The sequence below is a fragment of the Merops nubicus genome, unplaced genomic scaffold (assembly GCF_000691845.1).
Source record: "Merops nubicus isolate BGI_N331 unplaced genomic scaffold, ASM69184v1 scaffold7487, whole genome shotgun sequence".
Classification (NCBI taxonomy): Eukaryota; Metazoa; Chordata; class Aves; order Coraciiformes; family Meropidae; genus Merops; species Merops nubicus.
In genome coordinates this window covers 17,056-33,980 of record NW_008619568.1, presented here as the reverse complement: position 1 = coordinate 33,980, position 16,925 = coordinate 17,056, and the positions used below count along the sequence as shown (strand labels likewise).

Sequence of the window (16,925 nt, the reverse complement as noted above, 5' to 3'; positions counted from 1 at the left end):
TGCATTAGCAGGGAGGTGGCTACTACAGTCAGGTGTAACAAAACCCCCTTCCTAGATAGAGAAAAAACACCAGAATTAAATGTGACTTTTTTGTTTCTAATTTAGAGAAATCCATTGGAAGACTAAGTACTTTTATGTTTTAGTATCTTCAGTCTAGTTGTTTAACCCAGGGTCCAGATCCCTCTTGCATTGAGCATCCTGCCACCAGCTTCTGGAAGAGCTTTGAAAACTCCTTCTGTATTTGGCTCTGCATATTTTAATAGGGTGAATTCCACCTGAAATCATCTGGAAAAGAATTATTAGTGCTGGTGTGGAGACAAAGATTGTGTCTTGGATTCAGCGTTGAAAATGATTATAACAAGACATGTCTTGATGTAAGGAGATGTCCTGTTAGCAGCATTGCCAGGGTCCCTTAGGGTCACTGGAGCTCTTGGTCAGCAAACCCTGTACATGACAACGATTGCAAGATCAAATTTGTCACTGGAATGCTAAGAATGAGTAAGGAAGTGCGGTTTTTAAATGTTTCCTTTTCAACAGATCCAAAATGATCTAAAGCTATTTTGTAAGTTGCTAGAATAAAGAATGTACAGTCAAGTAAATGAACTCTTGCTAACTTCCAAGTCTGGCTAAACGTAACATTCTTCCAGTTATTTTGGTAGCAACTATATACATCTAATTTTTCTGAAAAAATAATACATGAAAAGTGAGTGAAAGAAGGCCGGTATTGTTTTGGGAATCAAGAAAGTAAAGATTGCTGTGCCTGGCTCTTCACTAGAGGCATTCAAACCTGTATCTCCTGCACCCCTAGAGGTGTAGCCTCTTAGCCATGAGGCAGGAGCCTATTTGTGTGAGAGGACTCTGTCCCGCCTGTGTTGGGGTTGTCAGCAGTTTAGGAAACAACAAGTCACGCCAGGAGCCAAACCAAGCTGGGGAGGCTGGGGGAGGGTGCTTGGCTCGGTTTTGCCATGCGCCAAGGCTATGTTTGTGTTTTTACTCAGTGTCTTGCTAGTTACCCCCACACTCCTCGAGCATTAGCTAGAGCCCAGGTGCTACCCTGTCCTTCCTCATGTTCACTCTGCCCTACTAACCACTAGGTGCCAGATTGGTATTCATTCTTGGTCCTCTTCTCTGGTGCTGTTAGAGCTTTGACTCTTTTGCCATATCTCTTCTAGACATTTTTTTTAATTAAACTGTCTACTTCTGCTGCAGTATTTTGTTCAATGCCTGGTCCTGTAGACGTGTTTGAGGTGGATCCTTAGTGTGCTGGTTCCCCCAGGGGCCATAGGGAAGGAATTGACAAGTTTGTGGATTCAGGCTGGGTTTATGACTGAGACAGAGCTATGTGGGTTCAAGTTTCAAAGAGTCCTAGGCGTGCACAGATGCAGAAGTTTAGGTACCTGAGGTATGTCATTGACAAGAAAACATAGCTGTGTATAGACTTTAGCTGCCTAAGGAATCAAGCAAGGGAGGCAAGGGTTGAGGATCATGTCTTTGGACTTGGGTATTTGTATTGCACACAAATCCAACATGGGTACTTAAGCCATTAGTGGAGCCAGCCCTCAACTGCCTTGCAACTGTTCCCCCTTCTGTTAATTGGAAATAATACCCAGTTTTGTAAACCTCCAGATCAAGAACCTCCAGATATACAACAAAATAGATGCAAAGTATTTTTAACAAGCAAGCAATATTTTAGGAGCAACCTACAAAAGTCCCATCTTCAAGTTTGTGGATAATTGGTGTCCTTTTAATTGCTCAAAGGTTGCTGCTGAGAACATAAAAAGATGCCAGGAAATAGCCAATATGGTTAGAGATTAGAATATAGCCTCAACTACTAAAGCAGAAAATAAACAGTGTATTCTAAACTGAAAGAAATGTGTATCATTCTGATGTATATTTTTTACTCTGATTGCTTGCTTGCTGGATGACTTCCATTCTTGAGAGACCCTGAAGACAAGTCTTTTGTGACCTCATAACTTCAGACCCGTAACCATCAGAAAGGCTGCAGCAAAGGTGGAGACACTGTGAGAATAGCAGGAGAAAGCTATAAAGAATCAGGAGCAGGGCAAACTTTTCTGCTTTTTTTTTTTTTTTTTTAACTGCACTAGTTATGCACAGAGCCATAGGGCAGTTGAGTCATAGGGTTGTTGGGGAATTTAAGCAATAGCCAGAGTCTATGCATAACTGTGACAGCAATGCTTATCTAACAACAACTTTTAAAGAACTTAAATCAATGATTACTATCTTTTTAATTGTTAAAAAGAAATGTTTATGTAGCATTAAAACTAGGTTTCGTACTTCAATAACACAGCTTTGAAGCCTGTAAATCTTGGAGCCATTGCACTACCCATTGGAGTCACTTAAAGTTTTCTAACTGATTCAGTCATTTTGCAGCATTATTAAAAAAAATGGGAGGGGGGAATTAACCAATGGTGAATTACGAGTGCTTCTCGGCATGTCCTGATTTGTTCTTTCATGAGTCTGTTTTTCCCTTTTAGAAATAAAAAATGCCACAGTGTAGTATTTTATTTCTCAATGAAGAAAAGTATTCTATGTTACGATGAGGAATTGGGACCACATTTCCCCATAGGGGCTATCCCACTTGAATTTCATTCACTTTTAGAGGACTTTGGGGCATTAGAATGTAGATAGTGCACTGAAGAACTGCCAGGGGCCTGCTTGGTTTTCAGTATAAAGAGCTAATTCAAGAGGCTAAGACTGTATTCAATATTACAGTCGTATGTGCCTTCAATGATCTAACAAATAGTCAGATGCACAGACCTAAAATAACCTGTCATCCATAATGGAGATTGTTGGTGGCTTCCAAGAAAGTTACATTCTCATAGGCTGGTTAGGTTCAGAACAAAGGTCTAGAATAAAAATAATGTTTATATGTTTAAAAACAGGGCTTAATGGTCTGTAAATGAATGACACCAGTTAGGGAATGAGGGAGAGTTTGAGGCTAGTAGCAAATAGCACATTATTTTTCTTTGTGCTTTCTCCTTTGCCTCACTCAGTTTACAATGAAATTTAGCCACTGACTCCCACCACTGCTTTTCTTGGACAGCAGAGTAGGGTGAAGAAACCGTGATTAAATGTAAAAGACACCCATGTATTGCAGTAGGAGCTGGATTCCATGTGTTTTGGTAATGGGAGCTATAGCAAAAAAGGAAAAGAAGTGATTCAGGTCTACCTAATCTTTGAAGTCTGAAGTAATTCTCAGTTTCTACCACCTCTGATCTCTTCCCCACCTCTGCCCCACATACAAAAATAGACCTTGTTAGACAAACAGGAAATTTTTTTTCAGTTCTCTTAGTTCCTATTGGTAATTCTGCTGCCATGACACTCACATCATTTTAAAGTTTGTTTTGCTTCCATGTGTTGAACACATGGCTAACAGCTCTTCCAGCTGTCAGGATCCATGTAATCACAGCAAAGCTGTTAGCATCATAAATAAAGCAAACGTGAACTGATACTGCATATTTCCTTCTCATGGTGAATTAGGATGATAAACTGGGGTTCAATGCCATTCTTCACCTAACAGCAAAAGGCATGAGTGTGGTAGTCCTGGATAATGCATCTACTTAGAAAACTATTCATTTGACCCTCTCATTCCCTCATATTTGGAAATCTTGGCTTAGGACTCAATTCTGTGCCAGTCAGCCATATTTGTCATTCATAGGGCCCTTCATGGTGGCCATTCCACTCTCCTCTTACACATTTCCTTTTAGTTTTTATTTAGTTTGTCTTTAAGTAGGTCATTGTAAGTGGCTGAGCACTTAAGAGAGCTTGTCATCTTTCCTTAGAGTTGGAATCTGTCTTTGGCTCCAGGCACCACAAAGAAGCAGACCTTTTAAGGGACACAGTAATTATTTAAAAAGAAGACTTAATTATTTGGTCTCATTCCTGAACATGATACTTATTTAAGAGCATTGAAGGCATGACTTCAAACAAAACCAAACTTTTAAGTATATGTGTGGCAGTAGAGTCAGTATATTCTTTTTGGGTTTTGTTGCCACTGTCAGATTGCCATCCTATTTGTATCAGTCATGGTGGGAAGATAATTCATCCTAATTGTCAGCTCCAGTATCCTGAAACCTTGGACTTGGGTGTCTCAAAATTGGAGATAGTCTCCTCTAATTCCCTGACAGCCTTAAATCTTACCTATAGCACATTTAGCTGATAAAACAGTGAAGACATTCATCTCCCCTGTGGGTCATGTGAAACTGTACATTTGACATTTTTGTGTGATTGCGGTAGCTTCTGCTGAATATGCCTGTCTTCCCCTTCTCCTTCCATAAATCTCACTCTGTGACTTTGACTGAGAAGTTATCTTCGAACTTTGTCTTAATGATCTGGATATTCCAGACTTAACATGTAAAAGAGTATTTACATAAAAATTAATTCACAGGACAAGCATTACAGAGTTACAAATGATGTCACAATTGGTTTAGTAAGTTTACCAGCAAAAAGGCCAGAGTATTCAAAGTTTAGTGCTGTCATGTGCTTTTCCCAGCAACTTCAGTATTCAAAAATTAAGTTTTGTGTAGAATGAAAACAAAGCCTTCTCAGCGCTTTCACAGAGATACTTGTTAGGGGTCTGATTTGAGGGCATGGACACAAGTCTCCTCTTCACCCTTAAAAAATACTTGTCTTCATCCACAACCCCTGACATTTGGCAACAAAGGGGCTTGAGTGTTACTTTGTCCACAACAAAGCCAAAAACTTAATTGACTTCATAGTCTTCTTTCTGCCTGTGTTCTTTCTCAGTTTAACAGATGAAGGTACGCTTCATCATATGTTGGTAAAATAAGCTTCAGATCACCTTTACTTACAGCTCTATAAGTGGCTCTGGGGACTCTGACATCAGATTCCCAGAACTACTTCCAAATTTCGTTGGTTTGCTCATGAGTTGCTGAATAGCTTAGCGACATGGTTTTGTTAGGTGAATGCAAATGTGCCAATAAAAAAGAAGCATATCGCTATTTCCCCTCTTGAGCAATCCACTAGGCATTTTTATATTACTTTCATCTGTGGGTTGACATCTTTATTATATTCTTTACTACTGAGTTTATTTTAAGACTGTATTATCTTTTAAAAAGTGTATGGGTTTGTGTGTGTGCCTATATATATACATATAGACAGACAGACGGACACACACACACGCATCCCCAAAGTAAGTTCTGTGTCACAAATCAAATACTACAATCTACTGAGTTACAAAGTGCTTTTTTTAAACTAGAGTCATAAATATTTCTTTACCAGACAAAACCAATGTTGCATGGCAACACACTTTATTTTGTGTATCTTCTTTCAAGCACATAGTGTCTCAAATACATCAGAGGTAATTAACACACCTGCAGTTTTAAAATAATCTTAAAAGGGTTTTACATAATGAAAAGTCTAAACAACAAACAATAGGAATATACATGCTCCTTAATTCACATACATCATATCTGTCAAAGGGTGATTACATCTGTAAGAGATGAGCAGCTGTTAACATTCTTGTAAATATGGGTTTGGTAGAGTGAGCTGTTAGTGAGGGGGATAGCTGGCATCTTTGTTCATTGATTCCAAAAGACCATCAGCATGTTAATTCTTTATAAAAAAAACTATATATACATTTGGACTGTTGTTAGAGCTGTAGGAGGGACAATATGTGTCTAGTCATCCCAGTACAGAAAGGGAGGTCTATTATGAAACTGAAATTAGAATAGTTAATCTCATTATCATGGTGTAATAGCTATATTTATTTTTAAATAGCTATATTTTATTAACATTTCACAATAGTGCTGTTGAGTCTTCTTGGTGAAACATTCAAGCTGCCTGATGGACTCAGCAGATGGCTGCTCACCACCATGCGTTTGATTTCTTCCAGCAGACAGTTCCTGTAAGATGCATCATTTTATTGTGCAGTATAAAGGGTTTTTTTTGCTTTTATTTAAAGACAAAAACATCTCTAAATTGTGTAAGTTTTCCTTCACCTGCTCTGTGCATAGACAGAAGACATGTCCTCAGGCCCTAGCAGGGTCGAAGGCAGCCACCACAGATCCCTGTGCTGGTCAGTTTGTAGGGCCAGATTATCACATCCCTGTGCAGCGGGGTGTAGTGAGCTTAAGTGCTTCAAGAAATCAGACCTGGCATTTCTGATACTATTAAGCAAGTTCATTGTCCGTCCCTTTTTAAGCCCTTCGTTTATTTTGCACACTGCCTTTTATTATGTGCTAGTCCTTACTTAAAAAATGAAATAAGTTACCTTCATGCTTGCTTTTGTTTTGTGATCAAAATGGATTCTACTGGAGCTAATAAGGACAGAGCATAGCTCAGATTACTTTAAAAATATTGGTAAGACAGTTGAATACCTGACGAAACACCAGTTTCTTAGGAGTGGAAATATAGCCTCTGACCAGCTGGAAGCCTTGTGGCAACACCAGTGGCTGGCTGTGGGGTTAGGCTGGAGGAATGACCATACACTGGGCCACTAGGCATCAGTGGGCTCTTAGTTCAGATTCATGTCACCTTTTTTCTGGTTTTGGAGAGAACCTCTGCAACTCTCAATACCTGAAGATTAGGTAGGACTGCAGATAAAAGAGTAAAGTTAAGAAGCAGAGAATACAAGTTCTCTGATGTGAACAGCTGGATTACTCCTATCCCACTTCAGGCACTGGAAGCAGAAGGAACTGACTGACTCCTCAGTCTCTGTGTGCCATGTGAGTATAAACCCCACTGCATTACTTACTATTTAGTCTTGTCTTCCAGACTTTTTTTAAAGATGAACTATGATGAAAGACATGATAGTTCAGCCTAGAATGTTACAGAGTTTTGCAATCTACCCATAAATGACGTGAGAGGACCAACTGTCTGCACACATAATTTATTTCAAATTACGAAGTGCTGGGATAGAAAAAGCAAGTGCCATATACAGTCATATTTGTGCCTTCCTGTTAGCTTCAATCTTAGATAGCTAGGACCTTTACTTTCTGGTTACTTCTTACCTGTTTGTTTTGTTTCGTTTTAAGAAGTCAACATCATTTTACTGTGTCTTTCTGTAGGACAGGGAAGGAAACTACAACTTTTTTTCCATAGATTTGAAGTTTAAAGCTGTAAGCTAATGCTATTTTTCCTAATTTCAGTGCCCTCTGCACATAGCATGAAACATTTCAGATACACCCTGAAAATAAAAAAAAATTTAGATAATTTTATATTCTCATCTTTCATAAAGGGAGAGCTCAGTTTTCTGGAGTTCTTCAATCTCCTAGGACCAAAAAGGCAAGTTAAGCTTCCCTGAGCAGCTTCAAGAGCGGTGATAGGTACCAGTGTTTAATTAGAGTATCATAGTTTTTTAGAAGATCGTCAACTGTAATAACCTTAATAGCCTGGATTTAGATTCAGAGGATGTTGACACAACCTTATTAACACAGACAAATGTCTTCATCTTCACTTACAATATCCATGGGACACATAATTTAAGCGCATTATAATGCACAAATGCTGCTGTTACTACAACAAAGAACAGGAGGGGAAATGAATTTCCACACAACAGTGCCATTGATAGGGAAGAAAGATATGTAAGTGTTCAGGAAAGTTGTGGACATGGAATGACTAAAGCTAACATAAAAATATTCCAGTGGGTAGAGTCAGAAAGAAGTTCTTTTAATTTTTAAATTTGCACAGCAATAACCGAGACAAATGAGCCTCTGAAATATTTTGGAAAATGTCACTTTGCAAACCTTGTAGATTGCTTAAATGTTTATTAAAATGGAACAAAAGCCAAAATTCTCTGGGTAAAATAAATACTTTGTCTTTGCTAAGTAACAATATTTGTGAACAAAACATAAAACTATAATTTTCATGTGTCAAACATAGTAACATTTAAGATTAAACGTCAGAGTCAGACTGGACATTTTTTTATGTCTTCCTATTTACAAGCTGCTCATTAAGACCATTTACCTCACGTTAGCTATTAAAATGACTAACATTTTTAAAGTTTGCTCCATGGCTAAAATTAAAACAACAGAAACGTCCTTTTACCATAACTTAACAAAAAGCAGAACCATATTTTTGTTATCTAGGAGAACATACCGTTATAAATACAGCTGTTTTTCATCTACGATTATATAAATAATAAACATGCTGCCATTCACAAGGATTTTAATAGATGATTATATATAAGCAATATTACGATCTCGCAGAGGATGGCATGAGTTTCATCATTCATTTTTATTGTACTTATTCAGGACCCTTGTCTTCATCTGAAAAATGTGGAACAGACTTCTTCGCTACAACATTATCCAGTCGCTGTCCTTGCAGATATGGGATCACACTCTGAAAATGTTTGAAATTATAATTATTTATACTTGTAAAATTATTTCTACTTATTAGAAACAGGGAAACATATAAAAGGTGACTACCATTACTGGATATATTTATATATTTCTTATCTGTCACATACTTGCTGACTGAAGAAAAAAAAGAAACTGCTCCCAGGGAGTAAATATAAAACTCAGTCAGTGTTTTGGTTTCTAATATTTCTTTGTGTGCAAAAATTTAATACAATTCACAAAAAAGAACAGAAGTGAACGAGAACTATCAAGAATATAGGACAGTCTGGATGAAATGCTGTCTTTTTGTCCCACTCCTCCTCTCCTCAGCTCAGCAGAGAAGCAGCAGCAGATCTAACTTCCTAATTCTTGACGCAGGACAGAACTTGTTAGAGAAGTACAGGTAAACTTTAGCTTAAATCACTAGCCTCTGATGGACCTTATGCTGGGAGACAAGTTAGATACCACGATACCACTTTTGACCCAAGTATCTTCTTCAGCCCATCTCCTCTCCAGGAAACCCCCTCCTCACTTCCTCTCTTGATGCTGAGATAAAAAACTGCTGGCACAGAAGCAGAGCCAAACAAGGTTTTGGCATAGGAAATGGCTTTCCTACCACTGCCAGAACAAGGGAATGCTGGAAAGAAGATCCCTGGAGAGGGTTTAACTTTACTTTGCACCATGCAAGCAGTACAATGCGAGACTGAAGATGAACAGATCCTGTCTCAAAACTGTTTTGAGACCACAGCAATATAGAAAACCTATGTTTGAATTTTATCTATACCCACAGAATGAAATGGATCTACTGTATCTGCAAGTATCAAGCAGTTCAGTGGAGCTTCAGAATTAACTTAAATATTATTTACATCCACTTTCTGGCCTTTTACAGTGTCAATGTAAACAAATTTCATGTAGATATGTTCTCCTTCATAGAGAAAAATTCTAGTGTGCTGGTTTTTGATGCCAATAAAAATTGTTTGTCTAAGAACAAACTGGAGGAATGCAAATTTTCCAGTATCTCCTGATTCTTGTCAGGCTGGCTTTACCCTAGAAATTACTTCTCTTGAGATATTTCTGTGTTTCTTTCACCAAAATGTAGGCGTTCAAAACCATGCAAAAAAAAAAAATATCCCAAGTATTTGTGAAATCTCTGGAAAAGATTTGGGGTTTGTCTGTCTTTGAGTTTAAGCTATTGGTTTTCTCCAGATTTGTAGACTTATCATTAATACTTAATCATAGCACAGATCAGCCCTTTTGCTTTCTTCTATCGTTTTTTGAGTTCTTTGCCTGCTCCAAGTGAAAACATAAAAATACTAAGATCCAGAAACGCGTGTGGGAAAATCTTTGAAAATAAAACTAACACTAATTTAATGCTTTAAGTTGTTAAAAATAAGACACATGTAAATGATTTGTTTGTGTTTGTTTAAAGAAGTTCTGTTTAATGTTAATTCAGTGAAATTCAGCTATTGCATAAACTTCTAGGAATTATTTGAAGATTCTTAGGAAGATTAATTGGTCTTTTTTTTGGAATAGTACTTGCTTGCTACTTTTGGAAATGAAAGCAGAAGAGGGGAATACATAAAAATTTGAATCCTTCTCAACCGACAAAAGAAAACACAAAATATAATGCAAAACTTTTGGCTGATGTGACTAAAAGAATGTTTAATCCTATACAGCTGTGCTGCATTCAGAGCAGCGCGGCTCCCGCGTACCTTTGTGCGCAGCTCCGAGCCCACGGCAGCCTCATGCAGGGATTACAGAAGCACTCCTCTCCTGCCTGGGATATTAGATTCTGCACAGGGTTATGCTCACATGGAGACATTTTAAAAAGGGGAGAACTGCTAAAATTAGAGGTCACTGGAGGCTTCCTTCTCTTGCACGGCAAAGACTGGGAAAAATGTAGCAAATGGTAAATCCATACCTTTGCTGTTATATCCTGATTATCTGTATGCATGCCTGTGTGGACTTTACATACATAAATATCTTCATATACACACCAAATACACAGTTTTGTTGATTGCAGTAGTGCCTCTGTGACTGTTACACTATAGATATTTACTGTCCATGGGCAACCCAATTCTCTAAATAGGACTTGATTTAAGCTAAAATTGGGACATCCTAACCGAAAAGACCAATCTATTGCCAGAAGCTGTCCTCCCTAAGCTCTCTCTGTGCAGAGGGGCACGAAGGATTGGCAGGAACCACAGAAGGCAGGCGAGGAATCCAGTGGGCTTTTTGGTTTTTGGAAAAATACACTTTGCTGCTGACAGCTCTAGGTTATGCTTCTGCTGATAAAGTGAAAGTTCTGAACTGTTCATTAAAGTATCAGTAATCATTATGCTATTACTCACAGAACAATAAAATACTTAAAATTGTAATGAATTTAACATTAAGTGACATGCCTGTTCTAAGAAAATAAATCTGCTGCAAAGCAAGAAACTGAAGCTTTACCTCCAAAATTCTGGGCTACCCCTGACCATGTGGCTGTCACATCCCTCCAACTATTATTCCTTTTGTATTCAACTATGTCAGTCAGCACGAAGACAGAATTTTTTTTTTCTGTTGTGGTTTTTTTTTTCCCTCATGTATATATTGCACTAATCCTGCTTTAACATGTTCTTCTAGCTATTAATAAATATTCCACATAACTATTTCCAGAGTAAATTCTACTTAGAGTTAAAATTAGGTGCCTACCTTTTTTCCTTTTCTGCTAACAAACCTGAAAATCAAGTGGGAGTGGGAGGCAGATACTAACCTCAAGACAGATCATTAACTTATGGTTTAACAGTGTTTATGACCAGTGACATATGAATTGGCAAAAATAAACTCTTCTTCTCCCTTTCTAGCAAAGATTTTAAGTTTAAGCGTTAAATAAATAAATATATGAGTAAATCATCTTCACTTACACTGCAGTTATTTTAACCCAAATTTACTTCATTTACAATATAAACTCTGATGCCATATTTTGAAAAGCTACTTTCTGGCAGAGAGCTAGACTTTTCCTTCTTGTAAAAAAAATATACCATCAGCAAAGCTAAAGACTTCAACTGTCTGAAAGTGATATTTCATAAAATATAGTATCAGTTTAAAAACCCAGGTAATATAACATTTTTAAATTCATCCTCTGTAATGAAATGTGTCTTCTGAAAGCAACAGACCATTTAGAGAAATACATCTTGTATTGGTGGGCAGTCCTGAAGCCTGCTGTAGTGGCTGATCACAGAGATTCCCTGACTCTACACATACTTTAAGGTATAATGCAAATGTATTAGACTAACTCTTCAACAGTATGATTTTAATTCTTATTTCCTCTAGTTGATACGGGGGCTATAAAGTATTCTGATAGTTACCCTCTTTCTTCTTTTTGGACCACCGTTAATCTTCTCAAAGAGTAAATTCTTGCTCTGGAAGGGGAAAAAAAATTGCAGCCATCAACTTCATTACACTCCTTTTAAAATACTACTTTTGCTGTTAAAAATTCAAAAGTTTAGAGGGGTGTGTAATTTTACAGCTAAGTTAAATCACAAATAAATATTTGGATATTCCTGCTAACATTTTGCAGTTCTTAGGAGCAGTCACAGTCTTAACAACTGATAAGCCAAAAATTTTCCAATATGTTGCACTATACCATTACTATATTATCTGTGTTCAGGCAATAAGTGCTTCAAGTAGGTAGTGGTATAAAGGATGTAGACTAGATGTTCCCCATCATGCGATGCATGGTATAAATTCATATATATTGGGGGGGGGGGGAAAAAGGAAAAAAAGAAAAGGGTGAGAGGGAAAGGAAGCAAGAACCCTGCCTTTGGTACATCTTCTGTACATTTGAGGTGACACAAGAACAGGAGAAAAAATTATTTGCTTTACAAGGGATTTTCTAATTCCTTTTTAAAATGGCAATCGGCATCATTCCTACTGTTTTGTTGTCTTTGCTTATTCCCTTCCAGATATCAACACTTCCTAGTGCAAAGTTCTGCTGAAAGGAGTTAAGTGCCAACTCTTCCTTTGTTTAAGTAGTGCCCTCAATAAAGTTTCCAAAAACCATTTGGTCTATAACATTCTTAATGGCAAACCTTTTAAAAACTGCCAAAAACATCTTGGCAGAAGAGAAAGTTATGATGATGAGAAAAGAAGAAAAAAAAAAAAAAAAAACAGCACAAAAAACCCCCTCTGACCATAGTTTACATAAGTGCATCCACATATTGTTGTATTTTGTACAAGTAGTGAATTCTAATAAAGTCAGTAACACACACATGCTCAACACATTTTGTTCAGTTGTGTATTATGAAGAAAAACAAATCCAAACCCTAACCTGAAAATGGAAGAATTACATGTATAAAAGCAAAACGCTGTATAAACAAGGCCATTAATTCTGCTATAAACAACTGACCTAACATTGATTATATAAATAGAAAGTGTAATTCTAGCACGAGACAAATTCACCAAACACTTCTACCCTCTCTGCAGCCTTGATATGAGAAAAAACAAACATTTTCAAGTGTTACAATGAAATCTGCCAAAATTGTCTGTTTTGTACTTCTCATGTTCATTAAACCCCAAATTCACAAGGCCTATCTCTTGCCCAACCTCAGTTACTTTGTCTGAGCTGTGCCAAAAGGGAACAGAGATGAAGTTGGCCAAGGGAGACATTCTTAGCTAGTCATTTATGCAAACTCATTTAGGGAAAACTTAAATTGAACATTTTAAAGAAGTCCATGTATGTGTAAACTATTCTCTTTAGGAAACAAAGCATTGCTGAAGCCTCTCTTTTGTAAATTATTTGATCTTACACTTTTCACAAGAGGAAAAATAGTGTTTCTGAAATTAAAGGAGTTTCATGACTACTGGAGCTAACACTTCTGTCACTCAGGAAAATTCCTTGTGATTGAACTGTTCCTGCTTAGGAAGATCTTATTTTGTTTAGTCTGTTTGGGAATGTTTTACAACCATAACTGCTACTTAAGCATTATGTGGAGTGCACAGCAAATGAAGGTATGGTGCATGAGCTAAAAACATGCTTGTAGAGTAATAGCAATCCTGAAAATACGTTCCACTGCATAAGGGCCTGAGCTCAGCAGCCACCAAAATCTGCCCATAAAGTGCTAACCATTTTCATCCCTCACCTCAGAGGTGTTACGAATGAGGGCACAGAGTTTCTCCAGGTAAAGATACACCTCACACGAAAACATACTCCATGTGAATTGGTACTTTTCCCCTCACTGCTGGAGATTCCCTGCAGTCTCTCTGCTGCTTGGATTAAGGTACTACAGGTTGGGATTCAGGTAGGAAAAACTCACAAGATGCTTGCAACCAACTGACTAATGCCAGAGAGATTTCCTTTAGATCTTTCAGACTTCACTGAAATTTCTTTAAAGTCTGACTGATTAGTTTCAAGTTTCCATTAAAATTTGGAAACCAGAGATGGTAACTTCTTTACTGAGGAGCAAAACTTTATAGAATAGTTTTATGCCTGCTTCCCATTTGCCATTTTTTATACCATCTTGGATCCCTCCTCTGTAGCTGATAAGCAAAACTGGCATTATTTCTACCCTTAGAGGGAAATGTTATCTATTGCTTCAGTAAAAAGAAGTGCTGCTGAAAAGCATAGCTGCTTGTAATTTCCTATTTGTACTGATACTGGTGTCAGAGAACACAGCTGAACTTCCCTCCTCTTTTTAGCCCCTACACGTGGTAGTGGTTAACACTTTGGGTTTCAATAAATAACAACTTGCATATAAGTGGTTTTTAGATTTGTATTGTAAATTATATGTTGTAAACTATCTTCATTCAAGTCTTTCTGGATGCCAACACCACTTCTTCAGACCATCTAAAGAGTGAGGCTGCAAGATGTGGAAAAGGCAGACTCAAATGGAAAGTACCTGTCTCCTTCAAGGAGAAGTTTGAACTGAGGGAAAAAAAAAAAAAAACAACAAAACAAGCCAACCAGAAAACATAGAAGCTATTGCTGCACATTAGGGTAGAAACCTCCAAGTGTCCCTCATATGAGGAGGAGAGTATAAGCTGTGTATGTCATCCTATGAATGGAGTCTGTTCCTGAGACTTCCTGTAAGTCAGCATATTGATGTATGAAGGGTTGTCCCAAAGACAAGAAAAATTCTTCCTCTTTCTTCCCTCTCCTAACCCAGTATGTATTTATCTGATTTATATATTTGTATCTTTACATGCCTTAGAAGAATTTACCCAGAATATTTACCATCTACATGGAATCATATACTTTGCTGCACGATGCAGCTTCTAGGCTTGTTTTACCCTTATATAACATGTCTACTATTCAGAGGGTGCTGCAGAGTTCCCCCAGCTTTCCAAGCGTGGCAGCTTGCCACCAAAACAAACCAAGCAACCTGCTTCTTTCCCATTATTTATAACCAAGCAGGTCTCTCTTTTTTTTTTTTTTTTTTTCCCTGACCTGCTAATGTGATTTGGGTTTTACTGTGGTTACACTGAGGAATGCACGCTGGCTCCTCGAAAGGATAAGTCAGTGGGAACTGTAACACTGCCCCAGCTGCTCTGTGGCAGGAAAGGGCCGAGCAAGCTCTCCCCCGAGAGCTGCAAGCACAGGCCAGCTCGCACGGGTCCAGGAGACACTCTGGCTCCAGGGGCTTCAGACAGTGGTGACAGCCTCACGCCTTCGCAGCACGCAGGAGGCCGTGGAAATGCAGCCTGTAGATACACAGCCCCCAGGGCGCCTGGTCCCGGGCTCTTCCACGGGAGAAGCAGGAGCTGACTGATGGTGGGCAAAGGGGATTTTGGTGGCTGGGGAGAGTGGGAGGATGAGGATGCGCACAGGAACCCGCCAGGCAGCCCACAGTCGGCTCTGTCAGTCTTTTACAACTTAAGGCAGAGGACAGTAAGTGACCTAAAAAGATCTGATTGCCTTTATCTCTCCTTTACAAACGTCTCAAGCAGCTAGCTTTTAAAGCGCTTTTCTGCTCTTATTTTTCCAGGGAGACGAAAATAACAACACCAGCCATAAACCCAGATACAGTTGTATTTATCCTTTTAATGTGTAGTAATATACAATGAGGAGGCAATCGGGCCAGTTCCCCTGGATCTCAGCAGAACATTTGCTCATGTACATTACCAGCTGCTTCATCTCTAATTAAAAAGATCTGCAGCTGGCTACGCTGCAGCAAGATATGATTACTGTTTAGGACCTAACAGTCTGGTTTAATCCATGCGTGAGCATTTCTTTCCCCTGAATTAGTACTGATGGATGGAGAAATGAAAAAAGGCCAGTATTCACTAATGATTACCTACCATTTGTTAAGTGTATATGTTGCTGATGACAACACAGTACGTACCCTTGATTCTGAAATATTGCTACAGGCCAAAGATTTACAGAACTGCTTTTATAGTCTTCAAAATGGTATTATGAAAGTAAATTACTTATGAATAATAAGAAAACTAACAGCATTATCTGGCATAAATAAGAAAGTTCACCATCTGGTGTTTTCAAAATTAAAACTTTTGATGGTGATTACTTAGAATGCAACAAGAGTTTCCAAAATTTGGATTCTTGGCATGATTCTTTCTAGAAATTTAGCACTCACATAATTAAGATGATAAATGGTACACTGGTTTGATTATGAACGATGAATCATTGTCTCACAATTACGGCAGGAGAAGAGGCTGCCAAACATCTCCATTTATCGATATATGCTTACAGAGCACTGGTTTAGGGCAATCTTAAGTAAAGTGTTATAACAATGTAAAATGAGATTTCATTATTTGCTCTAGAAGCATAAATTATGGTCATTGTTATTGTTTTCCTGGCGCCTGAAGATGGATTTGGGATTGGACATTTAACTGATGTAATCTAAGATTAAGCTGCAGAGCTCTCTTTGGAGCCCCTAGCCTGCAGAAATAGTCTAGCTGGAGTTATTAAAGTCCTTGTACACTCAGAGCAAGACTTTTGCCCTTACTGTAGCTTGCTGTATTTATTATATGCAATGTGTAAAACAGGTTTTCAATGTAATATATAGCGTATGATCTGAATAGAGGAAGAAGGAGCATCAAGTCTTCCAAAATCCTTAAGCCAGAGAGTAACTTCCTAAAGCAAATTGTCTGCACCTACATCTTATTAAGGTGTTTAGGCACTGCTGTACTCCATTAGTTATTGGGTTTTTTTAGCATCTAAGTAGCTGAACCAGAAAATATCTTTCAAATTAGGGACTTGTTATGTTTTGAAATCTTGTGCTAAAATCTGCACTAATTTTGCTTATAAGTTCACTGTAGTTTGAAATGTCGTTTCTTGCATTTATCAAGCACATAACATAGTTGTCATGCTTTGGGACAGGTAAAAAGGATTTCTACTTTCTGTGTTTAGGGGCTTTTCATCAATCACAGGCATTATTTCTGTATTTTTAAGGGCATGTTCACCTTTTTGAGAAGTTTCCCTTTGGGTGGTAATTTTTCTAGCAATAAGCACAATATTATCCTTGTGGTTTCATAGTATCCCATGCAGCAGACAATGCTCAGTTTCACATGCAACAAAAATAAGCAAGAAAAATGTACTCACCCACTTGCCCATGTTGGTGTAGTCATGCTCTGGATCGAAAAGGTGTTGGTGCAGCTGGTATTCCCTGC

General features: G+C 38.1%; 1 protein-coding gene across 1 annotated transcript in view; it reads right to left on the bottom strand.

Annotated features, from left to right (window-relative positions):
• Positions 1-7,454: 7,454 nt before the first annotated feature.
• SCG5 (secretogranin V (7B2 protein)) overlaps positions 7,455-16,925 on the bottom strand; it is a 25,433-nt gene continuing 15,962 nt past the window's right edge. The window contains 3 exon segments of the mRNA XM_008943828.1: positions 7,455-8,322; positions 11,669-11,722; positions 16,858-16,925. The exon segment at positions 16,858-16,925 is cut by the window's right edge and continues 10 nt beyond it. Of these exon segments, the coding sequence (XP_008942076.1) occupies positions 8,227-8,322; positions 11,669-11,722; positions 16,858-16,925 (218 nt within the window). The 3' untranslated portion in view covers positions 7,455-8,226.